The sequence below is a fragment of the Daphnia pulex genome, chromosome 10 (genome assembly GCF_021134715.1).
Source record: "Daphnia pulex isolate KAP4 chromosome 10, ASM2113471v1".
NCBI classification, from domain to species: Eukaryota; Metazoa; Arthropoda; class Branchiopoda; order Diplostraca; family Daphniidae; genus Daphnia; species Daphnia pulex.
The window spans coordinates 15,527,389-15,553,018 of record NC_060026.1 but is presented as its reverse complement, the minus strand read 5'-3'; the positions used below and the strand labels follow the sequence as shown (position 1 = coordinate 15,553,018).

Sequence of the window (25,630 nt, the reverse complement as noted above, 5' to 3'; positions counted from 1 at the left end):
CTCTTTAACTTTGAAACAGAACAAAAGCAGCAGACGACACTCTGATTAGGAATGATTCGGAATTTCAGACGTTGCGTAAATGTATTTAAGTGTATTATTTTGATATCAACAATTAATTTGTAATTTCACACTGAGAATAATAGGAAAGAAAATTTAAAAGACGAATATTGGATATCATAGACGAACATTTCATCATATTTTATAATAATTTAAACCTCACCGATTGGGTGAAGTTCTGAATTCTTGTACTTTTCTTGTGCGCTTCTTTGGCTATTTAAATATTTCTAAAAGATTTTCACATTAATTCAGAACAAATGAGGTTAAATATCAGCATAAATATAAGTATGGGACAGAGAGTAAAAGAAGAAGTCGTAAAGTTTAAGAAGAAGACCAGAAGCATTTCAATGATTTGTTGGCATTATCTCGGCCAACCGAGGCCAGAAACTGGACGTAACCAACTGCGGTAACGGTCGGCGAAGCAGGCGTGATGGCACCCGATTGCTAAAATACAAATTTACCAATTCCATTAAATCAAATGAATCAAAATAAATCCGCTTGGATAAAAGGGACTTGCCGTGACACCGAAGAAACTCGACGGGAAAGAAGCGCACGTCAAACTGATTGGGGTAGTCGGGGAAACTGCTGCGATCCCGATCATCACGCTCGTGTCAGGAGCGGTAAAAGTGACGTCGATCATTCCTCTAGAAGCCCCTGATCCCCGTGTACAAGGTGCCAGGTTAACGTCAAACCTGTTGGACCCGGCCGTGCAACCTTAACATCACACCCATATTAATTTTAATAACATCAATTAGCGCTAGTTAATGCTATTGTTACCGTTGGTGTTGGTTATGAAGATGACACCTTCCGATCGTGACCGCGTTACGTTTTTGGGTGGTGCTATCGGTCTGGCGGAACTGTTAGTCTTCACAATTTTATTCCTCGACATCATTTTCAATTTGGGCGACGCTCGAATGATGGGTGTCGGGCACGGAGGAATAGCCGGAAACGGCGGGATGGACGGGCAAACTGGGGTAGGACATACCGGGCAAGGTGGGATGTAAGGGCATTCCGGAATCACCGGAATCAATGGACATTGAGGACACAGTGGACCGCTGTGTCCACTTAAAATATTCGCCACAAACGGACCCACCGAACCGAAATCCTCTGAATAATTAACCGCCACATTTGAATTTAATTTCGTTTGGATTAAAATTAGTAGTGGATAATACCTGATTCTTTAGTTTGAGTGGTGGTAGGATAAATAAGCATCCCACCTTTGTCTTCCGCTTTGTTGATTTCTTTGTGCAACTCCCGGACTGGATCGTAGAATTTCTTTTTGTTGGCGCACCAAGGGGCGTTGTTCACGTTCTTCACGTTGGACCACAAGAGCGGCAACAGGAAATTGGAACACGTTGAAAGGCGTCTTCCGAAATCGGCCGGAAGATCGTTCCCTTCGATTGCAACGACGACCAGCAAACTGCAGATCGTTACCACCTGTCGCAATTAAAGCGCGTTAAAATGACGTCAAATATTATCAAGAAATTAATTGGCATGTGATATGAAATAGCTAATTAAATAAAGAGCAGGAAAAGTTTACCCAAAACAAGGAAATGTTCCCGCAGGTTTGAGCCATGGTTGATCAAATAAATTCGAAGGGAATAAAGTGGTTGAAGGATTTTTTTCCGTTTGGAAATCCTCGACGAGGTGGACTCAGGTGCGCTGTGACGACTGTGGATCAGTGGCTCGGTATTTATAGGCCGTTAGAGCCGGGATTGCGACGCTTGCGTGACGAATTCTCCCACGCATAAATTGAAATCCACCAATGGAAGCTGTTAGCCTATCATATAACTGATTGAATTGAATCTTTTTTGCAAATATTGATTGGAGTTGATTGGGTCATTTAGTTAGTCCAGCACACATATAACGTGAGCTGTTTTGATAATCACAAAATAAGAAATAAAACATTTGCTTGACAAATAATTTTAACTTGCTAATTGTATTACAAAGTCTTCAAAAATTTGGAAGCTCAAATGAAACATTTTCAAGTGTATAATAAACCATCACCAGCAGAATGAACAGATCGACAGGCATACGCGATAGAATCCCCAGGTAACTTGAACTAATTAAAAGCAATGCTGGTTTACTACATTTACAATTGCAACAAATGTGAATAGACCGATGTTTTAACTCAAATCAAGACTATAAGCGATGCATATAACTACGGATGTATAGGTAAGTACGGCAAAAACCGAAGAGTGGTCTGCGAATTTGCGATCTCCTGACGCAACATCTAAGACGATTTCCACGAGCATTTCAACTGTTTTTTATCGTTAGCTCCAGTACCGGCAGACGCGATAATTTGTACGAAACCTTTGGGAGAAGTTATCACTGCGTTCGCTGTTATGGGTCCAGCTTGCTATAAATCATAACAAAAAATAAATAAATATACATATAAAACCGTCTTTAATACGCTTTAATATTTTTTAGATTAAAAAAAAAACTACACATAACTTCACACACATTAATTAAGTAATCTACAATATCCTTCAATCATACCTAAATGTGTAAAAAGAAGATGTGTGACAATAACTTACCGTTTTTGCTCCCAAGTCTGTGCCGGTTGGAATGGCAGTACAAGTCAACGTGACTTTAGTATTGGGTGCAACGGCGACGATTCCAATGGTAACCGTTTGGGCAGCAGCAAATGTCACGTCAATAATTCCACTGGGCGCTGCCGATACACTTGAGCAAGTCGTCAAATCGTCAGAATCTTTCGCAATATTAGCGGTAAGACACTCTATAATATCACAAATACAATTCAAATCACTCATCGTCACTGCTCACACGGAAAAACGAATTCAAATTTTTGTTTAGATTGAGTTTACTTGCTGATTCAGGGGCTAAAGGAATCACATCTGCTGGAATCACGGGGACTACTGGGCATGTGGGGCAGCTAGGACATGCCGGGCAACTAGGACATGCTGCACACAGAGGCCTCCCAGAAATAAGATTGAGCAGTGTCTGAAACGTCCTTTCTCCGGAAGAAGCTGTGCGCAAAATTTATTTTACAGATAAACGATTTGATAAACAATTTGGCAATTGCTAATCATACCAGATGCCGCCGTGAAAAAAGGTCTGTTCAAATAATTAGGTGCTCTAGTCTCCGTGTTGTAACTGAAACTCGGCAATTCCAGGATGGGGCCGTAATAAGGAACGGCATAATCGCCAGCATTCAATGAGTATTGGCGTTCAGTCCGCGAAGGATTTTGGATGTTCTCTTCGGCCGTAGTCCCCATGAGCCAGGTACAAGCCAGCACAGCAATCTAAAGATAAACGAATACAGCGTACGATATAAATTAAAATAAGGTTCAACAATAAAAAATTATCATTTTAATTTTTTAACAGAATAAAGAGAACTTGATTTTGAATTATTATAAAAAAATAAGCCAAAGAAATCATTACCAACAACAAAGAAATGGATGGAGAAATTTTAGCCATGATGAAAACCTAATCAGATTTTTCGGGAGTTTTACTAAATCGAATTAACTCGGGACAAGATGCGCTAGAGGCCAGCAAGTGCAGTGTGGTGACTACCGAGATGAGACCGTCCGATATTTATACGCCCAGCTCAACACGGCGGAGACCTGCACAGGGATCTCCGCTGCGCTTGTAACATTCAGGACCCATAAAGAGAATATAACACAAGTTGTACAAGTCGACTGGAGAAATAAATTTTATTTTCCAAATTATCCTTTAACAAGGTATGATCAGACAAGGTATAAATGACTTTTGTCCATCTATATTCAATCCGCAAGGGTTTGGGGACAATGTCTTGTACACCGGACAACAGATTCTTACGATCGTGGTGACACCGACGACAACCTCCCTTCGACCGATGCCCCAGCGCACACCCAAAATGGATTTAAAAATTTACTATTATTTAAAAAAAAAAAAAAATTGCTACCACAGTCGCAATGTGCCTTTGACTTGGAAAGCGGCAAATTTTATTTGGGATGAAAAGAGGAGGAAGGTTATGTGGCCAACATTTATTCCACATGTAAATTCATCGCGTCTTTTTCTTACCAGTTCGAAATAAATTCAGTGCCAACTGTTTGCCAAAACCGAGAGAAAAGAAGGACTTGACAAGCTTTATAGCCTTCCAAACATCGTTGAAACTCCCATGTCAATTGGTATAAACTCACGGCCGACAGCTGAGTATATTTCCTAGTTCATCGTACTATACATCCAACGAGTACGTGTGCGCGACATTTCAAGGGCAAAATGTCGAACCCGATTGAAATTCGCAAAGTTTATATTGTGCTGTTGTTTGGCGTGCAGTGTGTATTTGAATTTGAAAAAAGAAACAGACAACCACCAGATATAGTATGGACAAGCATACCTACAGATATGGGATTCCCAGATCTAACTGAAACAGAATAAAACCCAAAAATTTAACAGTCTAAAATAAAATGCAGTTGGCAATAATCGTATAACAGAAAGAATTATTTTATATCTTCGTGTGGGCTCACTTCAAATTGATTGATGGTAAACCCAAAAAGAAATTCAGATGGTGTCAAATGATCGGCTAAGACGATACCCACGAGCAGGTCAACTTGATTGCAGTATCCGGGGCACCAGCACCCGACGCAATAATTTGCAAAAATCCATTCGATGTTATCGGGATGTCCTTTGCTATGGCACCGACTTGCTACAACAACGAAATTGAAAAAAAATTATTCATTTGATAATTAAAAATAAATAAATAAATTGAGTAGATAGAGAATAAAATAGATAAGAAAAAAATTACATATTAAATATTAAGACGATTAACAATTTTGAATCAGACAATCATTTTACCGTTTTGGCCACAGAGTCACCGCCAGTGGGAATGGCTTTGCAAGTCAATTGGATTTGAGTATTGGGCGCAACGGCGACGATTCCAATGGTAACCGTTTGCAATTTAGTCGTATCGGAAAATGTGACGTCAATCGTTCCTTTGGGAGCTGCCGATACACGTGAACAAGGTGCCACGGAAGCGGTATTCAAAATAGCAGTCGTAAGACACTCTGAATCACAAAGACAATTGTAAGAAAAAATTCTCCAAAAATTGAAAATAAAAAATAATAAACGAAACTAAACAATTTGGGATTGTTAGGAATATTACCTCCAACGGCCGGGGTTAAAGTAATTGCTTGGGCTGGAATCACCGGAACAACTGGGCACGTAGGACATGTTGGGCAAGTAGGACATGCTGGACACAGCAGAGGCCTTCCAGTAATAAGATTGATCAGTGTCTGGAACGTCCTTTCTCCGGAAGAAGCTGCTGTGCGCAAAATGGATTTTATTGAGACGATTTGTAAAAAGAAAATTTGGCAATTGCAAAATGATCATACCAGGTGGCGACGTGAAAAAAGGTCGATTAAAATAATTATTCGCTCTAGTCTCCGGGATGTAATTGAAACTCGGCAAATCCATAAGGGGGCCGTAATAAGGAATGACATAATCGCCATTCAATGAGTACTGGCGAGCAGTTCGCGATGGATTTTCGGCCGTAGTTGCCATTAGCCAGGAACAGGCCAGCACAGCCATCTAAAAATAAACAAATACCATCGGACATTATAAAGACTAAACTAAAATGTTTAGACACACAAAGAGACTTATCTTATTAAATTCTGAATGAAAAATTAGACAAAAATAATATAATTACCAAAACAGACATGATGAAAAATTGATAAGACTTTTCGGGAGTTTTACTAAATAGAATTAACTCTGGACAAGATGCGCTACAGGCCGGCAATTGTGCAGTTGTGATGACTGATGAGATACATGCAGACTGTCCGATATTTATACTACAGGCCGGTACACAGCGGAGGCTTGCGGGAATCCCCGCGCTACTGCGCTCTTCTTTTGAAACCCATAAATAGAATAATGTAATTCACACCGTTTATAGAATTTGCGTTTTCAACTGGACGAAAAAATTTCATTTCCCAAATTATCATTGAATAAAGGCATGACAAGACATGGTGTATAAATGACTTTTGTCCATTATTATTCATTCCTGGAATTAAGGACTGCAACTTCCAACATACCGGACAAGAGATAATGGACAGCGCATATTTTATAAGAAATGCCAAACTATACTCGAGATTTCCGATGGGGATTCGGAAAATCCTTCCGTCCATTATGAAGAAACGGAAATGAAAAAGGTGGCAACAAATACATTCATTTTATGCAATTTAATTTTATTAAATTGCCAAAAGGGAAGGTTCTGGGAGTGGTATCTGACCAGGGGCCACGCTCTTACTTCATTGGCTGCATACTGGGCCGTAATTGTGCCATCTAGTGCTACCGAGTGAACGGCAACCGTCGATGACCCTCAGGGGCTAATCGTACGAACTTAAGGACACAACTTCAGAGCGTGTGCCAGCCAGTCAGGAATACCAGGGTTATATGGGTAACGATCTTTATAGATAGACGTCCTTTATAGCAACAGGACGCCTAACAGATCGGGAGGTGAGTTTAGAAGTAAATTGACACGTAGAGAGATTAGTAGTTGCGTGAGTAGTTAGGAGTTAGTAGTTAGATTGTTATTGTAGTTAGTGGTTGAGTTAGCAGTTAGATTATTAGTAGTACAGACAGTTGATGAGGAGCATTACACAATTTGGAGGGACCGAGAATTGAACACGGGACAATTTGGTGGGATACAGTGTGCTCTAACCATTGCGCTAAGGTTGCACGTCTCAACGTGAATTAAATGGAATCAGTATATAGGCGCCTTGGGGTTCTTGGTGGCGATACAATTTTTGCGATTTTAAATGTCAGTCTATATATCTGTGGCCTAATGCACAAGGCGTTGGCATACGAAACTTAAGTCTGCGGGTTCGAATCCCACTTGAGAAGTTGGTCAACTTCATGAACACATTACAACAATGAGTAATGAAAGTGAAAGGTTCTCTCGAAAACACCTTAAAATAGCGTATTGCTTTCATTTTAACTGTTATCAATATTCCCAAAATGCTGATTAGACTCGAGCGAATTGTGACGCGTATAATATTGGACCTTATCTAGCTACAACATACTATAATAAAAATTGGACTTAAATCGACTGTCGTTGGCTTTTTGGAAGATGCAAATTGTTCTCAGACGGCAATGGGCATGGGTGGGCCAGGAAGAAACGATTGAATTGCTGGGGTCTATTGAGCCAAGGACTAATTGTCCCTTGGGCCGTAGTGGCCATAAGGAAACAACAGGCTGTTGCCATCTATATATCAATAACGAACATTCATAATATTTTGTGGTATAAGAAAATAAGTCGGAGATATAAATAACCATTAAAGAAGACACGGATGCAGACGATTTGGTTTAATTAGTTCATGTTTTTTTTTACGATTGTGGGATTTGGACATCTTTATTCTTTTGTCAATTGGATAGAGACTTTGGCAGTTTGCCGGCCATAGGATTCTGCATCGGACATTGACAATTCTAAATTGGTAATAGTGGAATTTGTATAACTTTGAAAAAATTTGGTGAAGAGTGCTATTCGGCGTACAGTGTATTTTAATTCTAAAAGGAAACAGACAACCACTAAAGTCTCAAGAAAATGTAGATAAGCACAGCACAGATGGCATTCCCAGACTATAACTTAAACAGAATAAAACCGCAAAGACTTGGAAAATATATAATTAGATGCAGGGCTCACTTCCAATTGATTCATGGCAAAACCAAGGCAATGCAGATGGTGTAAAATTACGTCTTATCCAAACGAAGCTAAGACGAGATCCATGAGCAGGTCAACTTGATTGCAGTAGCTGGGGAGCCAGCACCAGTTGCAAAAATTTGCAAATATCCATTCGATGTTATCGGGACGTTCGCTGTTATGGCACCGACTTGCTATAAAAACGCAGTTTAAAATAATTCGATTATAAAAAAAGTTATTCGTGAAAATGAATGTTAAGCTAAGACATTTCAATTGAAAAATGCAGTTCAATTTGATTTTGAATTAGACAATCATTTTACCGTTTTTGCCACCGCGCTAGTGCCTATCGGAATGGCTGTGCAAGTCAATTGGATTTGAGTATTGGGTGCGACGGCGACGATTCCAATGGTAGCCGTTTGCCAGTTACCCGTATCGGAAAATGTGACGTCAATAGTTCCTCTGGGAGCTGCCGATACACGCGAACAAGGTGCCGCGGAAGCGGTTGACAAAATGGTAGTGGCAAAACATTCTAAATCGCACAAAGGCATTTATAAGAAACAATATTCTTTCAAAATTGAGAAAGAAAAATAATAAACGAAACTAAAGAATTTGAGATTGTTAAATATTACCTCCAACGGCCGGGGATAAAGTAATTGATTGGGCTGGAATCACCGGGACAACTGGGCACGTAGGGCACGCCTGGCATACCGGACATGTTGGCGAAGGGCACGCTGGACAACTGGGACATGACGGGCAACCGGGACAGGCTGGACACAGTTGCCTCGAAGCAAAAAGGTTGGCGAACGTCTGAAAAGTTCTTTCTCCAGATGAGCTGGAATCGCCTTTATAAATTGAAAATTATGTCAATTTAGTTAATTAGATTTGTTATTATTTCTGATTATACCTGATGAGGAATAGGCACTGGGTCTATTGAATCTACCGGGCGCTCTAGCTTCTGGGCCGTTGCTCACCATTTCCGTTGGTATTTCCTCCAAAAGGCGACCGTTATAATCGTTATCAAGTTGGAAATTGTTCTCAGATGGCAATGGACGGGCCAGGAAGAAACGATTAAATTGCTGGGGCCTATTTAGCCAAGGACTAATTGTCCCTTGGGCCGTAGTGGCCATAAGGAAGCAACAGACCATTGCAATCTATCAATAACGAACATGAACAATATACACGTATAACAATAAGGCTTGGCTAAGTTGATTTTAAACTATTTGAAATGTAAGAAAATAATTCGGAGATATAATTACCATTAAAAAAGACATGGATGCAGAGGATTTGGTCATCTTGATAATTCTTTCGGGACAAGGAGCGTGTAAGAAGCGTTCAAGTCGGCAGCTGCAGTGGGATAACTGACGAGATGAATTCGTTCGATATTTATAGGTCCAACCACACACAACGGAGATGCGGAGACTTGCGGGAATTCACACACAACATAAGATCCGCGCATGTCAATAAAAAACAATAAAAATTCTCTTCCCAGACATCTAACAAAAGGATGGCAATAAGACAGTTTAATTAATTTATGGTTTTTTACGATTGTGGGATTTGGACATCTTTTGTCAATTTGAGAGACTTTGGCCGTTTGCCGACAGGATTCCGCAGCATCGGACATTGACAACTATCTTGATATTAAGTGGAATTCTTGTAACCTTGGACTTCCATGTTCTCATAACACATGCATGTTTGTTATTTTTTAGAGATGAGACATTTTCGAAATATGTGAAGCGTACTGTACAAACGTCATTGGCCATATAGAAACTTATTGACAAACAATTGCGTATTACCAACATTGTTATGACCTTTTTGAGCCTTGACAACGAACGTTTATTTTCTCAGAAACTGCTTTATTCTTAAAATTCTTAGTATAGGCCCAAAACGACGCATCGTCGATTCCTGTTCGAAGTTATTAGCAGTGGCCTGATGGATGGGGCCATCAGTTGCTGGATTTCCTAGTTGAGTAGAGTTGTTCTTATTTTCGTTGTTCCTTATCGAAAATCTGAACAGTTTCATTTTGAATTTTTTGGGCGTCTTGTATTTGAAATGGAGACACAAGAAATTGCTAACGCTGCCCTTTCAACGGCATCGGAACTACCGGCCATTTCATTAGCGTCGACATCTTTTTGGTGCCAAACGAAAAGTGAAGTTGAGGAATTCGATTTCGAATGGACGATTGAACGATTGGCGTTTTTTGAAAATGCATGGGAACCATTGGCGTCGGCTGAGTTTTCTAATAATCACAAACTGAGTATAAATTTGGATACGCATTCCAATGTTGAAATAGAGCTGCATTTTCAACAGTGTGAAACCATTGAATGTGTCTTGGAAAATGCATCATGGGGCATAATTGTCCCATCCACAACACCTCCGATCAAAGTGGAACTCGCCATTTCCAATGAGAAATGCAAGACAATATTCCAGAACACAACCAGTATTCCGAAAGACAGTAGATCCCCTGTAACAGTGTTTAAGGTTAGCAAAACAACCTTGCTCGAGTCTGGGGATTTTGTTAATGGAAATATCACCATTAACTGCAAATTCAGATCTCTGAAAAGAAATGTACTAAAGGGAAAAGCTACAGCAACCGAGAAATATCTTCATAAAACAGCTATCATAGACGACGATCAGGATCTTATTCTGATCCTCCATCAACTCGAAGAACTATTTGAAAAAATGACGTTAAGTGATGTCACTTTCAACATCCGTGGCCGAAAATTAACAGCCCACAAGAACATTTTGGCCATGAGGAGTCCCGTGTTTGCAGCCATGTTCCTTCACCCGACCAAAGAGTTGATATCCGGCGAGGTGGAAGTGGAGGACGTCGATCCCGATGTCTTTCAAGAAGTTCTTCGTTACTTGTACACTGGCTCGCCACAATCAACAGCAATGGACGTTATGGCACCGGGGCTTTTGGCCACTGCCGACAAATATTTGCTGGACCACTTGAAAACTCGGTGTGAAACTCATTTGATTCGCCAAATGTCCGACAAGAATTGTCTCAATTTGCTGTGGCTCACCGCCCACCATCCAGCGGAGCACCTGAAGAAATATGCCATCGAGTACTTCCGCCGTTATCCGAGTAAGTAAACGTTGAAATCATTTTGAAATAACAAAATATTCCTCCTCCTACTCAACCTTCTCCTCCTCAAAATCCTCCTCCTCAACCTTCTCCTCCTCAAACTCCTCCTCCTCAACCTTCTCCTCCTCAACCTCCTCCTCGTCAAACTCCTCCTCCTCATTGTTGAAAATAGAAATAAGAGTTGATAGAAAATCTTCCAGGAAGTGAAAACACAACTTCAATGAATTTGAAATGACGATATCAATTGTTTTGCAAGTTTAAACAAATTTCTTTTTAGACGATATGTTAATCAATGTCCAATACACTATTTCAAGTCTTTAAAATCAATAAATCTATTAAGACACTCATGAAGGAAAAGAAATAGAAATAAGATTTGATAGAAAATCTTCCATGAACTGAAAATCACCACTTCAATGAATTTGAAATGACGATATCAATTGTTTTACAAGTTTAAACAAATTTCTTGTTAGACGATATGTTAATTTGATGTCCAATACACTATTTAAAGTCTTTAAAATCAATGAATCTATTAAGACACTCATGAAGGAAAAGAAATAGAAATAAGAGTTGATAGAAAATATTCCATGTACTGAAAATCACCACTTCAATGAATTTGAAATGACGATTCTGATTGTTTTACAAATTTCAAGGGTTTCCCTGTTACAGGATATGTTAATCGATGTTCAATACACTATTTCAAGTCTTTAAAATCAATGAATCTATTCAGACATGCATGAAGGAAAAGAAATAGAAATAAGGGTTAATAGAAAATCTTCCAGGAAGTGAAAACACATCTTCAATGAATTTTAAATGACGATATAAATTGCTTATGCTAGTGCTACGCTAGTGTTTCCGATAGACTAATTTAGAATTAACCGGCGATATTTTAGCACTACATTTAAGTTTATCGCCGCTAATATCGCTATCGGAAGCGCTAGCGAGTAGGTAGGCGAAGAACGTAATCAGGTACTTAAAAATCGTTAATAATTCACTCTTACTTTATCTAACTATCTATCTTTTATTAGGTAATCATAAGTCCCTCCTGAGTTAATGGTTCCAACCCATTCGAAGTGTGAAAGATCTTGCAAGATAAAGCGCAAGAAAAACACACGATTTCTCATCACTCATTTAACGGGGCATCCTTTTTCCCCAAGAATTTCAAAAAGCTCAGCATTCATTTTGTAAAACCGTTTATTATCCAATATCCAGGGACGCATATGAACGTAAATCCGCGTAAATCTCATTAAAAAAGGAACCATCCATCACCTAATAAAAGACCAATCGCACGATTAAGTAGATACGTATAGAATACACATCCCTTGTATTGAGAATTATGAATTCTTAAAATTGAGGCAGAATCCTCTGTTTCCATTAGTAGGAATAGTAACGGCAACTCCATTGACAGGAAGGGCATCTACCGTAGCAGTTGTCGTTTCGTCACCATTGGTATGGTAGATCAGCCGGAAAGGTGTCGCAGTGGCTAGATTTGTTTCAATTGAATTAAATTGTTTGATTATCATGAGTCATGATTCGGTGTCATGATTCATGACACCGAAAATATTTGTCTAACTTTTGAAACTTACTGCAGACGGTGGTAGAGACAGCGTTCGCTGGCAGCGCATTGAGCTTTTCTCCGCAGTAGCGATCGAAGGCCATGTTGAGCACGGCGGTAGGATTCCCAATGTTGTATCCCTCTGGGATGATGAGGAAGCCGTTGTTGCAGTTGAGAGATGACAACTGGCTCACGTCCCTCTTAACAGCTGCAACTGCATCGGCGGTCGGAGTTGTCATCGCTGTGCTAACACTAAAGGCTTTAGATCCAGTTGCTGTCACCGTACATGGAGTCATACACAAAGTTTTCTACAAAATTAAGAAATTTAAAACGTTGTATATGTTTCATAATAGCATTATTTCATAATGTATTATAAAAGCTTGTTATTGGCTTACCGTAACTCCTGGTGTTGTGCGGAAGCAGATGCTGTAATCTTGATTGGCCAACTGGCGAGTGGCTGTTCCGGCAACATCACGCCAGTTGAACGATTTTACCATTCCCACACGGGCGGTGAAATACTGAAGGCAATCCGTTGGTGCTGCATGTGAAATATAGGTCAATAACATCTATTTGATTTATAATAATATTATACGTGTAAAATGCTTGCCGAGGTTAGCGGAGTCGCAAGGAATCATGGAAATGAGAACATTCCATCCACGCAAAGAATTTCAATTAGCGCCAAAAGTGACTGTCAATTGCAAGTCGGTAGGAGAGGTGGACGATGGAGGCACATTTAGGTACACTATAAAAGATCGATTTCGAATTCAGTAACGTTGTTTTGCATCTGTCGGAACATGAAGATTTTTAAAAAGAATTTACTGTGTTGTCCTTCGTTGTCTCCGCATATGGTGGGGATTCTGTTGGAAGCTCCCAACACTTCGAACGTGTCGGTGCTACAAACTGACTCCGTGTCCGGCTGACCGATGGAAAACATTATAAAATTCAACCTACACAACGAAAATTGTAAATATAAGCACATTTTTTTTACTCAGTAAATTGCCATGTTTTCTGATATGTACTGTAGGCCTACTGATAATAAACTCACCGGACTTGACAAACGGCTTTTCCTTGTTCAGGCAATTTGGCGTTCAACTTAATCGTAACGCTGCAACTGCTGGTGGAAGAACCGATGCCCATTGAAGGCGATAGCCAATAAGTGTTGTCGATGGTGATAATCTTTGGATCTGATTCGCCGCAGGTGTTGCTAACAATATCTTTTATAAGTTGTACGGTGAGTAAATAAATCATTTCACATTTAACGCTTTGAAAATCGTGAAGAATAATACTCACTGATGCAACAAACGCGACCTCCAAGACAAGACCCACTGGCTCGTCCACCGTATCTATTACACGCGATGCTATCTGCACAAATGCCCGTTTCGTTATTGGGTGACGTGCAGCTTGTGAACGGAACGAACGCTGGAGTGACCTTCGTGCTCACTGCTGTTTTACAGTTCAAAGATTTGGATTAGACGTATATAATAATGACAATAATGACGCAAATAATAAATAATACCTGGTATTGCAAATTGAGGCGCCATTGGTGTTGTGTAGTAGTAGTACGGTAGCCAGGGATTATTAGTAGGGAGTCGAGGTGAATCTTCTAAAACCATCGAATTTTCCGGCGCATTAATATTTGGCGAATCCTCGACGCTCTCAGAGTCGCAAGTGCTTGCTCGGACATGCTGAGAAATCACCAGAAAAAGACCTAGAATGAAAACGTTGACGTGGGACATTTTTCTTTATATGGATTAGAGCCGAGAAAAGACCCAAACAATTGAAAAAGCTGACCAAGCAGTCCCTTGGAACTGAATGAATATTCCAAGCAGAGACGCGCGTCTCTTTATATACATAAGCCATCAAGTGTTGTGGTGCGAATGAACTTTTTTTTCTGTTCTTCTACATACATTAGTACTCTTCAAAGGCGATTTTATATTATATTATGGAGACGACTACATACAGCCGGTTTCTACAGGACATATTACTAAATTATTATACGGCTTTTAAAAAATGTTAACATTTTATGGCCGCAACTTGTGTAAAACGCTACGCTTATACTATAGCAGCTTTGTTGTCGCAGGTGCCTGACGGACGGTGTGACGGGGAATTTTCCCGTGTGTCCCATGGCAACACAGCATTTTTTCAATGTCAATCACGCGCTCACGGATTTTTATTACAGTGCGACATTCGACGGGGCCAAAAAATCAATGCCAAACTTCACGAACACAAGACAATTGTTTTGACTCTTCAGATAAGATAGCGTGGTGTTTTGAACAGGCGTTAAAAAAATATATTTCCAGGATACAGAGTGACGTGTTAATCTCAACAAAGAAAAATAATTGACGTGTCACAAATATCAGGTTACTGAGAACTTTCCCGATTTTCCTTCATTATATTGTCGATTTTATTAGTTGTGTGTTTTCAATGAACTTGAAATGAGCATGTTGCAAGGACAATCTCCTTTAAGTATAGAGTTAAGTCTGCATTTATAGCAATTCATAATATTGCAACTTCATAATTCGAATCCGTTCGAATCTATACCTATACTATATAGAACGATGTCATTTGTAAAACTGCAGCGGAACAGTTATTGTTGCTTTTTCTATATTTGCCAAACTTATATCAAAAGCTTTCATTTGGTTATCCTCTACTTTGATCAAATTTGCAAATTGTTGGCTAAATTTATTCCGACCCGGAAGGCTATATTCGGCAGGATCGAAGCAATTCTATATAGTATGAGAAGATAATAGCCTTGCACAGTTCATAGACTCATAGTATAAAACTGTTTATTGAATCCCAAATAACCATATAGCTACATAGAAAAGAGAGCCGTCACCTCAAATCTAATTCCATATAAAGATCAATAAATCATGTGAATGGCATCGACATATCTAGCTGGACGATTGAATAAATTATTGATTGCGGAAGTTGAGACAGAATCCACGGTTTCCGGCGATAGGAACAGCGTTTGGACCAGCAGTATCTATAGTTGCAGTTAACGTTTCATCGCTATTGGTGCGGTACAGAAGTCTGAATGGGGTCGCAGTGGCTGTTGGAAAACAAAAAATTTTCATTTTTAGCGGACAAGCACCAAAATAATAAGCTTCAATGCAATCAATAACTTACTGCAAACTGTTGTTGAGACACCTTTTCCTGGCAGAGCATTGAGTCTCTCCCCGCAGAAGCGATCGAATGTCATGTCTGTCTCTATCGGTGGATTTCCAGTATTGTAAGCGCCTGGAATGACCAGGAAGTCGTTGTTGCAGTTCGTCGACAGAAATTGACTCACATCGATCCTTTGTCCAACTTGAGGTTGAACAGATCTTGCTAAGCTGAGGCTGAACGGCTTTTGAGTTGATGTCACCGTGCACGGGGTCACACATAAAGTCTTCTACAAAAATTTGAAATTCAATTCCGTTCAATTCGTCCAGAAATATTTTGGCTTATTTTCAACGCCGAAATTCTTCAATATTTAAAATAATCTTTGACTAAAATAACTCACAGCAAAACCTGGCGCCGTTCGAAAGCAGATGCTGTAGTCTTGATTGGCCAACTGACGAGTGGCCGTTCCGGTGACATCACGCCAGTTGAACGATTTGACAGTTCCCGTGCGGCCGGTGAAATACTGGAGACAATCCATGGGTGCTGCAGGTCAAAATAGATAAACAGCGAACCACACGTCAATAAAAATCTAATTTGTATTTGGTAAATTCATCCGGTATGAATACTCACCGAGATTTGCCGAGTCGCAAGGGATCATGGAAATTAAAATGTTCCAGGCGCGTACAGGATTTGAATTCGTCCCGAAATTGAAGGAGAATTGCAAGTCGGTAGGAGAAGTGGACGATGAAGGCACATTCAAATACACTAAAAGATATTAATTCGGAACTGAGAACGTTGTAACATCTAAATTATTATGGAGAACAACACATGAAATAAAGATTTTACTATGTTGGCCTTCGTTGTCTCCGCAAATAGTGGGGACTCTGTTCGAGGCTCCAGCTACATCAAAAGTATCGGTGATACAAACTGACTCCGCGTCCGGTTGGGCGATGGTAAACAGAACAAAATTTAACCTACACACAAAAATCTCTACCGTGAAATGGATATTGTTACATAGTGTGTTTACTGATAAACTCACCGGACTTGACAAACGGCCTTTCCTTGTTCCGGCAATTTGGCGTCCAGTTTAACCGTTATACCACAGGAGGAAACGAAAGAGGTTATGCCAGTCGTTGGAGATTGCCAGTAAGTGTTGTCGACGGTGATGACCTTTCGATCCGTCTCGTCGCAAGTGTTGGTGACGATATCTAATTGGCACAATGTGTTAAATCACCCGAGTAACTATTAATGATAAAAATCATATTCCGGTTATATTTACTAATGCAGCAGACACGGCCGTTAGCACAGGAACCAGAAGCTCTGCCTCCGAGTCTGATACAAGCGCCGCTTTCTTCACAAATTCCAGTTTCTTTGTTGGGTGACGTGCAGCTTGTGAACGGCACGAACACAGTGCCCCAGTTTCTACTCAAAGCTGATGCAAATTATGTTTCAAAAATATCCGTTAGAACAAGGAGTTAAAAGTGCTAGTCCAAAAGGGATTTTGATTATATATATACGGCACTTACATGTGATACCTGATGCTGAATATTGAGGTTGCATCATCGGTGAAAAGAAGTAATAGGGTAGCCAAGGAGTAGTTGGGTATCCATACTGAGGTACATCTTCCACGACGACTGAATCTTTAGACTCATCATCATCTGAGACTTCTACAACAATCGCCGTGTCCGCTCGTCCAGACCGGAGAAAACAAATGAACAGTAAAAGACTCGATTCCAAAATTTTATTAGTTAGCATTTTAATTAATTTCAGCCAATTCGGTTTAGTGTGAAAGGATCGAAACAGGAGAAGAATTATAGACAACAGTTGACAGTCTTCTGGCAACTGACTACTGTGAACGAAATCCAAACTCTGCGTGTTCCTATATTTATAGAAGCCAAAATGTTGCAGTGCGAATGAACTTTTGATTTTTCTGTGAATAGATTAAAGCGGAAATTTTATTTATGTAAGGGGACGGGACCCGATCGCCGGTTTGAGCGAGTTTTATTGCTGCTTCTTGGTGTAAAACTCTGTTTTTTAACCGTTCAGCCTCGAAGAGGTTTGATGTCATGTAGCTAGCACCTTTATATTTATAGCGGCCTTCAATATTTCTATCACGAACTGTCGTTAGGGAGTCCTGAGTTTCATTGTTCGCGCAATTTAGGGGAATTTCTTGAGTCGTTAAGTTTTTCTTTTCGATTTCCTGGTTGAACGCGTGATCGCTCTTATTGATTGCTCTCAATGTGACCTTCACTGTCACGAATTGTTTTTATATTGTGACTTTTTTAAATGAGAGTAGAGATTGATTCATATAGGTTGAAATTTATTGATTACATTGTCCAAAATTATCCAAACCACCACTGAAGACATCCTAGTTGAATTTAAAAAATAATATTAAAAAAATACCCACTGAATATTTGTTGAGAGAAAACAGTTTTAATAATATTTGTTTGTTCGGCTTTTTTAGACTTTGTTTATCGCTCCAGGTAGTCGATACAGAATCCGGTGTTAGCTGTATCAGCGGCGGCCGCAATCGGCGTATTTGAATTCACCGGAACTGAAACAATGGCCGCTTCGGTCCCGTCGGTCTGATAGGTGAGCTTAAATGGCCTAATCGAAGCTATTTAAAAATGAATTAAAAGTTGCCCACAATTTATAATCTGTGTAACAATGAACTTACTGCACACTTGGATACTTGTGGGTAAACCACCCGCCGTGGAAGAGTAATAATAATAATAAGCATTTCCTACGGGAAACGGATTAAGGGCGTTGCCACAGTAACGGTCGGCCTCTATTCCAGTGGCGTCTCTAGCGCCAGCAATAATCAGATAGTCGTAAAGGCAGACTGCATTGACGACTGTGTCTGGCGGTGGATTGTAGTGGATAGTTGTGCCCACTGCAGAAAGAGTTGCGGCATAACTGATTGCGTTCGTATCGAGGTTGCCGGGAGGAAACGCCGGTACCGTCGTAATGGAGAAGGCGTCGCCTCCGTTCTTCACCGAGCAAACTGAAACGCACATTTCGTTGGCTTCCTATCTCATGTTAGCCATCATTCACTTATTATTAGAATCAATGTTCACGATGGTGAAATAATCAATGAATAAAAACCAACCGATCCTGAAAGCAGTTCCGTCCGGAAGCAAATGTTGTATTTTTGGTTGTTGAGTTGACGGGTAGCAGTGCTGGCGACGTCCTGCCAATTAAACGACTTGATTTTGCCCGTAGCGGAGGTGAAATATTGGAGACAATCCTTGGGGGCTGCGAATCAATTCAAATTTAAGTATTTCTAAATTTTCCGAGTTATTATTGCGTATTATTGTTGAAATAATTACCAAGGTAAGTAGCGCCACAAGGGAGCATCGCGATTTTGATATTCCACGAAGGCGTCACCGTTCCAGCTGCAAAGCTGAACATGAGCTGGACATCAGTTGGGGTTGTTGCCGACGATGGAACATCAAAGTACACTTAAATAATATTAACCAATATAACGGTCAATCTTCCAATGTTCAAATACGTTATAAATATTTAGTTAATACTCACTGTGCTGTCCGGCGTTGTCTCCGCAAATGATAGGCACCACGGTAGATGCTCCGCCAACTTGGAAAGTGTCCGTACAAGTTCCGGCTGTTGGCTGGGCAGTTGTGAATGACACAAAGTCCAAACTGTATCGATAACAATGAATCAAAAGACGCTTTACATAAGAATTTGGCATAAACTTACCGGATTTGACAAACGGGTTTCTTTTGCTCCCTGAGTTTAGTGTCCAGTGAAACAGTCAAGGTGCAGGTGGAAGCAGCGCTAGTAGTTGTTGATGGAGACTGCCAATACGTGTTGTTCAGTGTGACGGTGCTGCCACATTTAGTGACCTTATCTTTAAATGGAAATGCCAATCTGTTATTCAAAGAGATTGACAAAGAAATTGGCCAATCAACTTACTGATGCAACAGACTCTTCCCAGAGTGCAGGAACCGTTGGGAAGTCCACCGAAAACGGTACAAGAAGATCCGGAAGTGCAGATTCCAGATTCGTCGCTGGTTCCCGTACAGGCGTCGAAATTGGCCAGTGGATTATTCAAAATATTCGGATTCAACGAGAAGGGAATTCGATTGGCGAGATTGGCGAAAGGCCTGAAGTTGTTTCTTGGAGTGAATCTGTTGTTGTAGAGCCCGGCGTTGATCAAGTTGGCACCCAAATCACCGAGGATGGAACGTCCTTCCATCTGGTTGTTTCCTTCATCAACATTATTACCTAATTTTAGTAAAACACATTTTTTAAAAATATCTTCACTCGAATAAATACGCAACAATATTCTCACCGGTGTCAATCAAGAAGTTTTCGATAAAAGGGGTGTCGAATTCGGCATAATCTAACATAACATAATGCGTTATAAAATATTAGATAAGAAACAAATTTGTTCTCAAATTCATATTTACCGGGAATCATTGCGTTGGGTCGATAATAGAAAGGAAGCCACGGATTAAAGTAATCAGCACTCGGTTGCTGTCGACTAAATGGCGCAAGTTCATCACAAGCACGGCTGTGCTGCTGTAATAACATTATTAGCGTTGTTGCTAAAAAGAGTTGAAAATATTTCGACATTTCTTCTTAGCTGCTTCTGCTTTCGCAAACAGTCATTCAGTCTACTGGGTTTCGTTGAACATCTCTCCTCGTCTTTTATACAGTCCAGAGTATAATAGGACATATCGTACGCGGGTTCCGTGAACGCAGGAATTCGGAATCAAAAAATCTTTAGAGTTCTTTCACAAACTTGTCCTGAATAATAACAGGAAAATATTAAACGTAGCTGTCCATAAGCATAAGCATAAAATGCTCGGAACGATAAATATTTCCCATACATTAATGCTCGTCGCAAGTCCATTCAGTGTTTTGTTGCTTCATTTTTAAAGAGGACAGTGGCTGATCAAGCCATATTCATCCAGGATTTTTACGCAATGCCCCTGCTATTACAAACCACAAAGCCTAGTAGTTCAGCTGCTGGTGGACGAGAGAGCTCTATATAAAAGAACGTCAGCTGCGAGCAATATCTAACCGTTTGTCCTTTCCTTGAAGGTGATATTGAAATAGCATCAGCCAATAGTGACGTTGTCAAGGTTATACTGTTGATTTGGCATCTCACATTCCAGGGTTTTTTAAAAGTGTCAATATTCGAAAGAGAAATTTATTTCTTGCGTGATTTCGACAAGGATTCAAGATAACTCGAGTCAAGTCCATCCAATTCAATTTTATTTAAATACACTACTCTAGGCATACAATTCAATTCGCTAATTCTAATAACTAATCATGCACTGGAACTAAATCAACTAATAAATGACCCAAAAACCTTTTTTGCTACAACTAAATCTAAAGAAAACTTTTCTAAAATTCCACCACCGACCACTCGAAAAAGATGCAAAAGGCAATTTTCATATCCAATGCTGGACTCGGTCGTTCGTCTATCGCTCTTGGAAGTCGAGACAGAATCCAGTGTTTCCTGTATCGGCTAGCGCCGGAAGGATGTTAGTCCCTGCAGCCACCGCTCCCTCAGTACCGTCCGTGTGGTAGGTGATCCGGAATGGCCTTATCGGTGCTTTAAGGAATTTAAAACATTTCACTCTATTGTCGCAATTAAACTAAAAATTTAAATGCAATTGTGGTTATGTACTTACTGCAAACTTGGACAGTAGTGCTTGCACCGTTGGATGGATTCAATTTGTTACCGCAGTAACGATCCGTCACGGCATTTGTGATGTCTCTTCCGCCGTCAATCAGCAGGTAATCGTAATAGCAGACGGCCAGTGTAGTTCCTGCAGGTAAGCCGGCATTCACCGGATCTTGACGTCCGAACGTCGTCGTAGTTGTCGTAAACGTTGAGCCGGAAGAAGAGGAAGATTGGGCGGCGTTGTTGGCAGCGGTGGCGGCGCTGGAAGAGGTGGTGTATGCGGATTGGGCGGAGTTGAACGAACTTTGAGCGGTGTTGAATGCCGATTGAGCGGAATTGTAAGATGATTGTGCGCTAGCCAAGGCTGATTGGGCGGCAACCTTAACGCAGGACAAAAAAAATCAATTAACTTAAATGTATTAAATTATACAAAACATTATTTGCGCAAACCAGAGCCGGTGGGTTTGCAGCGGCTTGAGCTGCAGTAACCGCTGCCTGGGCCGCCGTCACTGCTGTTTGAGCGTCTATAACAGCTTGGGCTTGAGCTAATAGAAATAAATGTTATCAAAATCGGCTGAAAGATTTTAAAATATTATAAGCATAAAATAAACTACCGACCGGGTGTAACATTGACGCCAGCGTTAACCACTGCTGTCTGGGCTGTAATCAGGTTAGTTTGCGCTGTTTTGAGATTGTTCTGGGCGGTGACCAGAGCGGCTTGTAGATCTGAAAAGAATTTAAATAATTACAGCCATTACAGATGAAAATTACGGATTAATTGGCACGTTAACTCCGCAACTAGCAACTAACCGGCGTAGTTGGCCGGTGTAGCAGCTGTCACGGCATTCTGGGCGTTTGTCACAGTCGTGGTGGCCGTCGTTAATGTTGTCTGGGCCGAATTGAGGGCCGTTTGAGCGGCGGCCAGTTTAGCAGCGTCGCTGGCAGCCTGCGCATTAGCGGCGATAGCGGCCGGGTTCGTGGCAGCAGTTGGACTGGTAATCAGGAAAGCCTTGCCTCCGTTCTTTACCGGACATTCCGACAAGCACATTTCGGTGGCTCTCTGGTATTCCAAAATTTAAAGTTGAAGTAAAGAAACAAATTTTGCTAAATTACATCCGGAAATCGTTATACCTGTCTGTCGACCAGTTCCGTCCGGAAGCAAATGTTGTAATTTTGATTGTTGAGTTGGCGGGTAGCGGTGCCAGCGACGTCCTGCCAGTTAAACGAGCGAACTCTGCCGGTGGGAGTGGTGTAGTACTGCAGACAATCCTGCGGAGCTACAAGGATCACATTCAGTTAAAACAGTTCGGATGATGTAATAAGATGTGGCATAATTAATACCGAGATATTTGGAGCGGGACGGCAACAAAGAAACTTTGATGTTCCACATCCGTGAAGCAGATGACTGGGCGCCTAACTGGAACGAGAGATTGATCTCCCTGGACGCTGGTGATGTCATACTCGTTCCCGCAGATCGGGTAGGCACGTCCAAGTACACTGTGGAAGGTTAAATGCAAACAGTTGTTGAATTGAATTCCACCTTTAATTATTGGACGAATTAAACTTACTGTGCTGTCCAGCGTTATCACCACAAATGTCCGGCACATAATTGTCGGCTCCGGATACTTTGAAAACGTCAGTGGCGCAAGTGCCGTCAGAGTTCGGTTGTCCGATGCTGAACGACATGAAGTCCAAGCTGCGAAATAAAAATTTGAAACATTCAAAAATCTTATTCAAACTGTCAGAAAGTTTGACGGAGTTTATAAAATAAATTCACCGAATTTGGGCGATGTCCTGGGACTGTTCCAAAAGTGTCTGATCTAATTTGATAGTGAGAGAACAGGTGGGTGGCAAATTCATCGGGGACTGCCAGTAAGTGTTGTTGAGCGTGACTGTACTCCCGCAAGTCGTAACCGCATCTGATTGCGTCAATCAAAACAAATTTAGCCATTGTGTTGATTCATTTGAAAGGACATATTTTTGACTTACTAATGCAGCAAACGTCTTTTAGCCCACAGGAGCCACTCGGCCGTCCGCCGAAGAGCGAGCAGGCCGATCCCGGAATGCAGATTCCCTCTTCTTGGCTGGGAGCCGTGCAACTGTCCAGCTTGGACAGCAGACCGGAGAAATCGGTGTTGGCCACCAGCGGCATCCATTTGCTTAGTTTGTGGGAAAACGGCTTGAACGCGTGACTGTATCCTGTCGTGGCAGCAGCAGCAGCATTGTTCCCGAACATGTTGTTGAATAGGCCAGTGCTGCTGAGGATGGAAGAACCTAAGGCCAGCTTGCCGAAAAAGCGGGTTTCAGCTTCGTCCTCGTTCACATCACCTATAATAATATGAAATGAAATCTTTTGATAGAAAGCCATTTGGATGGAAAGCCAAAGTTATTTAAGCTACATTCATAGAAAATAATGCTAGTTTTTATACGATAGACGATCAAAATTAGACGGATTAAATCAAGACTTACTTTTAGGTGGATTGGAATTCTTGAACGGATTGGCAAAATTGAATTTGCCAGCGGACGGTGTCCTCGCCTCGTAATTATCTGTTTGACATGAATGGAAATCAATTTTTCATTTAATTTCAAATGGAATAAATGTTTGGTGTTATACCTGATGACTCTTGGACTCTGGAACTCGGTGGGTAGTTGTAGTAATACGGAATGAAGAACGGAGTATTGGCATATCGGTAGTACGGGTCGTAGATCCTCGGTTGGGTGTTACGGAACGCCGATGCTTGATGATCCATGTAGTCGTGATTTTCGTCGCAAGCTCCGGTGGTCTGGAAGACTCCAGCAGCGACAATAATCAGCAGCGCAATGGTCGATTTGATCATCTTGAATTCAAGTTGAATAAGCTGGCAGCTAGCAGTCTAGGAAACTAAATAAGAACAAGAAGCTTGTCCGAACGCTGATCTTCGTTTGATCCAGACTGATTCACGGTGGACCCTTTTTATATTGGTCGAAGCAATCAGTCAGAATCTCTGGAATAAAAGAAAAGCATAGCGATGACACTATACACGGCGAGTACGAGGCATGTGTCAGTTGTTTTTTCTTCTTGTTTCAAACATTTTTTCCGAGAACACGAAACATCACGTAGGCGCCCACCCTTTCACCTTTTCGGAATGTTTCGGTAGCTCTCCAGTAGCCGCCGCCTTATTCGCCCTTGAAAGTTCCACGCACCTAATATCTGCTGGTAAATAAGCTTATGAAAAACTCTTCCGGAATCCGGATATTCCTTGAGACACAACAAATATAGCGCATCTGCAATTATTTTTTCCAATACAGAATATAGGAAGATTTTGACGTTAAATAATTAAAGTAAAAGATTCCCGGATTTTAAATTGATTCTGTTTGTTTGACCATTTACGGAATTGTTCAATATTTGATCCGAGCTGTGGTTTGTTCGTCGACCTCTCACGTCAGCCAAAGCACTCGGCGCACTCTGACAGAAGAATGGCAGTGGCTTTGCATCAGTACACGGTGTCGGTAAACAACCCAATCGAAAAACACTGACTGCCGCTTGATCGATGAGTGATAGACGCAACACAGCTACAGTCAATTTGCATTCGACAAATCCTGCCATTTGAATATATAAAGAACTTCGTCGATTGACGTGTCAAGATCGAAGCGCTCGATTGTAGAAGGGAAAAACAGAAAACCATTAAAAACCATATTATTCATTCAAAACCATTTCAGAGAAATGTCAGTTATTGAAAGGGTTGATTGACGGAACTTTGCGGTTTGTACTACGTGCTAAGCTTATAATCGATCAAATACAGATAAAATGAGGAAAAAAAATTCGTGACACAAGTGAAGATAGTAGGAGGCGTATAGGAGAGCTCCGGTCAGAGTCAACAGTCGGGAATGTAACGCGGGACCTGCACAGGGTCAGCGATCTTGACGGTTGCGCAACATCAAGGTCAAGATCGCGTACAACAAAAGCCTATCGCGCATAAACGATGGGGGCCGTTGGAACGCGAAGCATTGCTCTCTTTTTTGACGTTATATAAATCACGCGGCAAGACTCTTTGTAAGTATTTCGGGAGAAATTCTCGCCCATCGACACATAGTGAATGGACCCGCATTTGACCAAATTTGAAGACTTCAACCATATTTCTAGCAGCTTATTATATAATCTTTTTTATAGGATGTCTGAACTAGAGTTAAAATTAAAATTCAATTCAGAGCTGTTGATCAGCAGTCTTATTTAAATTCCACCCAATTTAAGTATCCGCAATAAAATCGCAGCAGTTTAATTGTTCCGTTTTTCATCGGGAAATTTCTCAGAATTAACTACAAAAATAATCGATTGATACCTGGTAAGTTGATGTGTAACTTCTACGTTTAGTTCTTTGAACTACCAGAGGACCTTGATGTTTTTTCCCCATGATACTGTCGCGTTGACTGGAATTCGGTAGCTTCGACTTGGACAAATTGGAATTCACTTGTCTGCCGTGCTGTTCCTTCTAGGTTCCCATCTACATCTTCAGTTCTATGGCCACTCGAAACGGAATCCAATGGGTGGGAAAAAGGACA

The 25,630-nt window shown here is 40.9% G+C and overlaps 10 protein-coding genes across 14 annotated transcripts; 1 reads left to right on the top strand and 9 right to left on the bottom strand.

The window, feature by feature from the left end:
• Positions 1–378: 378 nt before the first annotated feature.
• Positions 379–1,633, bottom strand: LOC124203551. The gene is made up of 5 exons (XM_046600223.1): positions 1,598–1,633; positions 1,230–1,494; positions 835–1,164; positions 575–771; positions 379–501 (listed from the first exon to the last, which is right to left on the bottom strand). Exons 1-5 carry the CDS (start codon positions 1,631–1,633, stop codon positions 379–381), a joined length of 951 nt encoding a protein of 316 aa, XP_046456179.1.
• A 346-nt stretch (positions 1,634–1,979) lies between these two features.
• LOC124205609 lies at positions 1,980–3,600 on the bottom strand. Of its 3 annotated transcripts, none has more exons than XM_046603062.1 (5): positions 3,463–3,600; positions 3,113–3,323; positions 2,886–3,050; positions 2,595–2,797; positions 1,980–2,416 (listed from the first exon to the last, which is right to left on the bottom strand). In XM_046603062.1, the coding sequence occupies exons 1-5, from the start codon at positions 3,496–3,498 to the stop codon at positions 2,291–2,293; spliced, it is 741 nt and encodes a 246-aa protein (XP_046459018.1). In that variant the 5' UTR covers positions 3,499–3,600; the 3' UTR covers positions 1,980–2,290. The 3 variants fall into 3 exon arrangements, with proteins under 3 accessions (XP_046459018.1, XP_046459019.1, XP_046459020.1); XM_046603063.1 differs by having other exon boundaries at positions 2,886–3,047; XM_046603064.1 differs by having other exon boundaries at positions 2,886–3,044.
• A 726-nt stretch (positions 3,601–4,326) lies between these two features.
• LOC124205610 lies at positions 4,327–5,593 on the bottom strand. Of its 2 annotated transcripts, none has more exons than XM_046603066.1 (4): positions 5,394–5,593; positions 5,165–5,323; positions 4,858–5,066; positions 4,327–4,708 (listed from the first exon to the last, which is right to left on the bottom strand). In XM_046603066.1, exons 1-4 carry the CDS (start codon positions 5,587–5,589, stop codon positions 4,586–4,588), a joined length of 687 nt encoding a protein of 228 aa, XP_046459022.1. In that variant the 5' UTR covers positions 5,590–5,593; the 3' UTR covers positions 4,327–4,585. The 2 variants fall into 2 exon arrangements, with proteins under 2 accessions (XP_046459022.1, XP_046459023.1); XM_046603067.1 differs by having other exon boundaries at positions 5,165–5,320.
• Positions 5,594–7,537: 1,944 nt separating this feature from the next.
• Positions 7,538–9,062, bottom strand: LOC124205606. Its single transcript, XM_046603060.1, has 5 exons — positions 8,953–9,062; positions 8,601–8,847; positions 8,326–8,538; positions 8,017–8,225; positions 7,538–7,890 (listed from the first exon to the last, which is right to left on the bottom strand). Exons 1-5 carry the CDS (start codon positions 8,986–8,988, stop codon positions 7,768–7,770), a joined length of 828 nt encoding a protein of 275 aa, XP_046459016.1. The 5' UTR covers positions 8,989–9,062; the 3' UTR covers positions 7,538–7,767.
• A 683-nt stretch (positions 9,063–9,745) lies between these two features.
• LOC124203550 (speckle-type POZ protein-like) lies at positions 9,746–10,789 on the top strand. Its single transcript, XM_046600222.1, has one exon. It carries the CDS (start codon positions 9,746–9,748, stop codon positions 10,787–10,789), a length of 1,044 nt encoding a protein of 347 aa, XP_046456178.1.
• A 1,187-nt stretch (positions 10,790–11,976) lies between these two features.
• On the bottom strand, positions 11,977–14,130 carry LOC124205608. Its single transcript, XM_046603061.1, has 8 exons — positions 13,850–14,130; positions 13,624–13,776; positions 13,379–13,547; positions 13,153–13,280; positions 12,941–13,075; positions 12,729–12,871; positions 12,365–12,641; positions 11,977–12,261 (listed from the first exon to the last, which is right to left on the bottom strand). The coding sequence occupies exons 1-5, from the start codon at positions 14,067–14,069 to the stop codon at positions 13,002–13,004; spliced, it is 744 nt and encodes a 247-aa protein (XP_046459017.1). The 5' UTR covers positions 14,070–14,130; the 3' UTR covers positions 11,977–12,261; positions 12,365–12,641; positions 12,729–12,871; positions 12,941–13,001.
• On the bottom strand, positions 12,113–12,968 carry LOC124203549. Its single transcript, XM_046600221.1, has 4 exons — positions 12,926–12,968; positions 12,729–12,871; positions 12,365–12,641; positions 12,113–12,261 (listed from the first exon to the last, which is right to left on the bottom strand). Exons 1-4 carry the CDS (start codon positions 12,966–12,968, stop codon positions 12,113–12,115), a joined length of 612 nt encoding a protein of 203 aa, XP_046456177.1.
• A 972-nt stretch (positions 14,131–15,102) lies between the features above and the next one.
• On the bottom strand, positions 15,103–17,301 carry LOC124205605. Of its 2 annotated transcripts, none has more exons than XM_046603058.1 (8): positions 16,962–17,301; positions 16,715–16,867; positions 16,475–16,643; positions 16,282–16,409; positions 16,066–16,200; positions 15,836–15,978; positions 15,460–15,724; positions 15,103–15,385 (listed from the first exon to the last, which is right to left on the bottom strand). In XM_046603058.1, exons 1-8 carry the CDS (start codon positions 17,188–17,190, stop codon positions 15,246–15,248), a joined length of 1,362 nt encoding a protein of 453 aa, XP_046459014.1. In that variant the 5' UTR covers positions 17,191–17,301; the 3' UTR covers positions 15,103–15,245. The 2 variants fall into 2 exon arrangements, with proteins under 2 accessions (XP_046459014.1, XP_046459015.1); XM_046603059.1 differs by having other exon boundaries at positions 15,103–15,382; positions 16,962–17,300.
• A 441-nt stretch (positions 17,302–17,742) lies between these two features.
• Positions 17,743–20,081, bottom strand: LOC124205603. Its single transcript, XM_046603056.1, has 9 exons — positions 19,866–20,081; positions 19,748–19,798; positions 19,369–19,680; positions 19,153–19,303; positions 18,973–19,094; positions 18,765–18,896; positions 18,545–18,690; positions 18,113–18,464; positions 17,743–18,052 (listed from the first exon to the last, which is right to left on the bottom strand). Exons 1-9 carry the CDS (start codon positions 20,029–20,031, stop codon positions 17,907–17,909), a joined length of 1,578 nt encoding a protein of 525 aa, XP_046459012.1. The 5' UTR covers positions 20,032–20,081; the 3' UTR covers positions 17,743–17,906.
• A 578-nt stretch (positions 20,082–20,659) lies between these two features.
• LOC124205585 (serine-rich adhesin for platelets-like) lies at positions 20,660–24,366 on the bottom strand. Its single transcript, XM_046603033.1, has 12 exons — positions 23,706–24,366; positions 23,561–23,638; positions 23,081–23,419; positions 22,869–23,010; positions 22,660–22,787; positions 22,433–22,588; positions 22,223–22,368; positions 21,902–22,151; positions 21,710–21,817; positions 21,542–21,636; positions 21,099–21,471; positions 20,660–21,019 (listed from the first exon to the last, which is right to left on the bottom strand). The coding sequence occupies exons 1-12, from the start codon at positions 23,926–23,928 to the stop codon at positions 20,886–20,888; spliced, it is 2,172 nt and encodes a 723-aa protein (XP_046458989.1). The 5' UTR covers positions 23,929–24,366; the 3' UTR covers positions 20,660–20,885.
• Between the last annotated feature and the right edge of the window lie 1,264 nt (positions 24,367–25,630).

Excerpts from the sequence above, each read along its gene's own strand:
- LOC124203549 (XM_046600221.1), bottom strand. The coding sequence starts at position 12,968 with ATGATTCCTTGCGACTCCGCTAACCTCGGCAAGCATTTTACAC. Across the intron at positions 12,872-12,925 it reads CCTCGGCAAGCATTTTACAC|CACCAACGGATTGCCTTCAG; the intron begins GTATAATATTAT and ends TTTCACATGCAG. Across the intron at positions 12,262-12,364 it reads TGTCTCTACCACCGTCTGCA|CCACTGCGACACCTTTCCGG; the intron begins GTAAGTTTCAAA and ends AAACAAATCTAG.
- LOC124205608 (XM_046603061.1), bottom strand. The coding sequence starts at position 14,069 with ATGTCCCACGTCAACGTTTTCATTCTAGGTCTTTTTCTGGTGATTTCT. Across the intron at positions 13,281-13,378 it reads AAAGCCGTTTGTCAAGTCCG|GTTGAATTTTATAATGTTTT; the intron begins GTGAGTTTATTA and ends TTCGTTGTGTAG. Across the intron at positions 13,076-13,152 it reads AGACAACGAAGGACAACACA|TGTACCTAAATGTGCCTCCA; the intron begins GTAAATTCTTTT and ends GATCTTTTATAG.
- LOC124203551 (XM_046600223.1), bottom strand. The coding sequence starts at position 1,633 with ATGGCTCAAACCTGCGGGAACATTTCCTTGTTTTGG. Across the intron at positions 772-834 it reads CTTCATAACCAACACCAACG|GTTGCACGGCCGGGTCCAAC; the intron begins GTAACAATAGCA and ends TGTGATGTTAAG. Across the intron at positions 502-574 it reads CGAGTTTCTTCGGTGTCACG|CAATCGGGTGCCATCACGCC; the intron begins GCAAGTCCCTTT and ends TTTGTATTTTAG.
- LOC124203550 (XM_046600222.1), top strand. The coding sequence starts at position 9,746 with ATGGAGACACAAGAAATTGCTAACGCTGCCCTTTCAACGGCATCGGAA.
- LOC124205605 (XM_046603058.1), bottom strand. The coding sequence starts at position 17,190 with ATGCTAACTAATAAAATTTTGGAATCGAGTCTTTTACTGTTCATTTGT. Across the intron at positions 16,644-16,714 it reads CGGCCGTGTCTGCTGCATTA|ATATCGTCACCAACACTTGC; the intron begins GTAAATATAACC and ends TGTGCCAATTAG. Across the intron at positions 15,386-15,459 it reads TGTCTCAACAACAGTTTGCA|CAGCCACTGCGACCCCATTC; the intron begins GTAAGTTATTGA and ends TTTGTTTTCCAA.
- LOC124205610 (XM_046603066.1), bottom strand. The coding sequence starts at position 5,589 with ATGGCTGTGCTGGCCTGTTCCTGGCTAATGGCAACTACGGCCGAAAAT. Across the intron at positions 5,324-5,393 it reads TTTTTTCACGTCGCCACCTG|CAGCTTCTTCCGGAGAAAGG; the intron begins GTATGATCATTT and ends TTTTGCGCACAG. Across the intron at positions 4,709-4,857 it reads GTGACTCTGTGGCCAAAACG|CAAGTCGGTGCCATAGCAAA; the intron begins GTAAAATGATTG and ends TCGTTGTTGTAG.
- LOC124205603 (XM_046603056.1), bottom strand. The coding sequence starts at position 20,031 with ATGTCGAAATATTTTCAACTCTTTTTAGCAACAACGCTAATAATGTTA. Across the intron at positions 18,897-18,972 it reads AGACAACGCCGGACAGCACA|TGTACTTTGATGTTCCATCG; the intron begins GTGAGTATTAAC and ends ATATTATTTAAG. Across the intron at positions 18,053-18,112 it reads CACAAGTATCCAAGTGTGCA|CTTCGATTAGGCCATTTAAG; the intron begins GTAAGTTCATTG and ends ATTTTTAAATAG.
- LOC124205585 (XM_046603033.1), bottom strand. The coding sequence starts at position 23,928 with ATGATCAAATCGACCATTGCGCTGCTGATTATTGTCGCTGCTGGAGTC. Across the intron at positions 21,818-21,901 it reads TACACCGGCCAACTACGCCG|ATCTACAAGCCGCTCTGGTC; the intron begins GTTAGTTGCTAG and ends AATTCTTTTCAG. Across the intron at positions 21,637-21,709 it reads TGGCGTCAATGTTACACCCG|CTCAAGCCCAAGCTGTTATA; the intron begins GTCGGTAGTTTA and ends TATTTCTATTAG.
- LOC124205609 (XM_046603062.1), bottom strand. The coding sequence starts at position 3,498 with ATGGCTAAAATTTCTCCATCCATTTCTTTGTTGTTG. Across the intron at positions 2,798-2,885 it reads TTTAGCCCCTGAATCAGCAA|AGTGTCTTACCGCTAATATT; the intron begins GTAAACTCAATC and ends GTGATATTATAG. Across the intron at positions 2,417-2,594 it reads CAGACTTGGGAGCAAAAACG|CAAGCTGGACCCATAACAGC; the intron begins GTAAGTTATTGT and ends TATGATTTATAG.
- LOC124205606 (XM_046603060.1), bottom strand. The coding sequence starts at position 8,988 with ATGACCAAATCCTCTGCATCCATGTCTTTTTTAATG. Across the intron at positions 8,539-8,600 it reads CAGTGCCTATTCCTCATCAG|GCGATTCCAGCTCATCTGGA; the intron begins GTATAATCAGAA and ends CAATTTATAAAG. Across the intron at positions 7,891-8,016 it reads CTAGCGCGGTGGCAAAAACG|CAAGTCGGTGCCATAACAGC; the intron begins GTAAAATGATTG and ends GCGTTTTTATAG.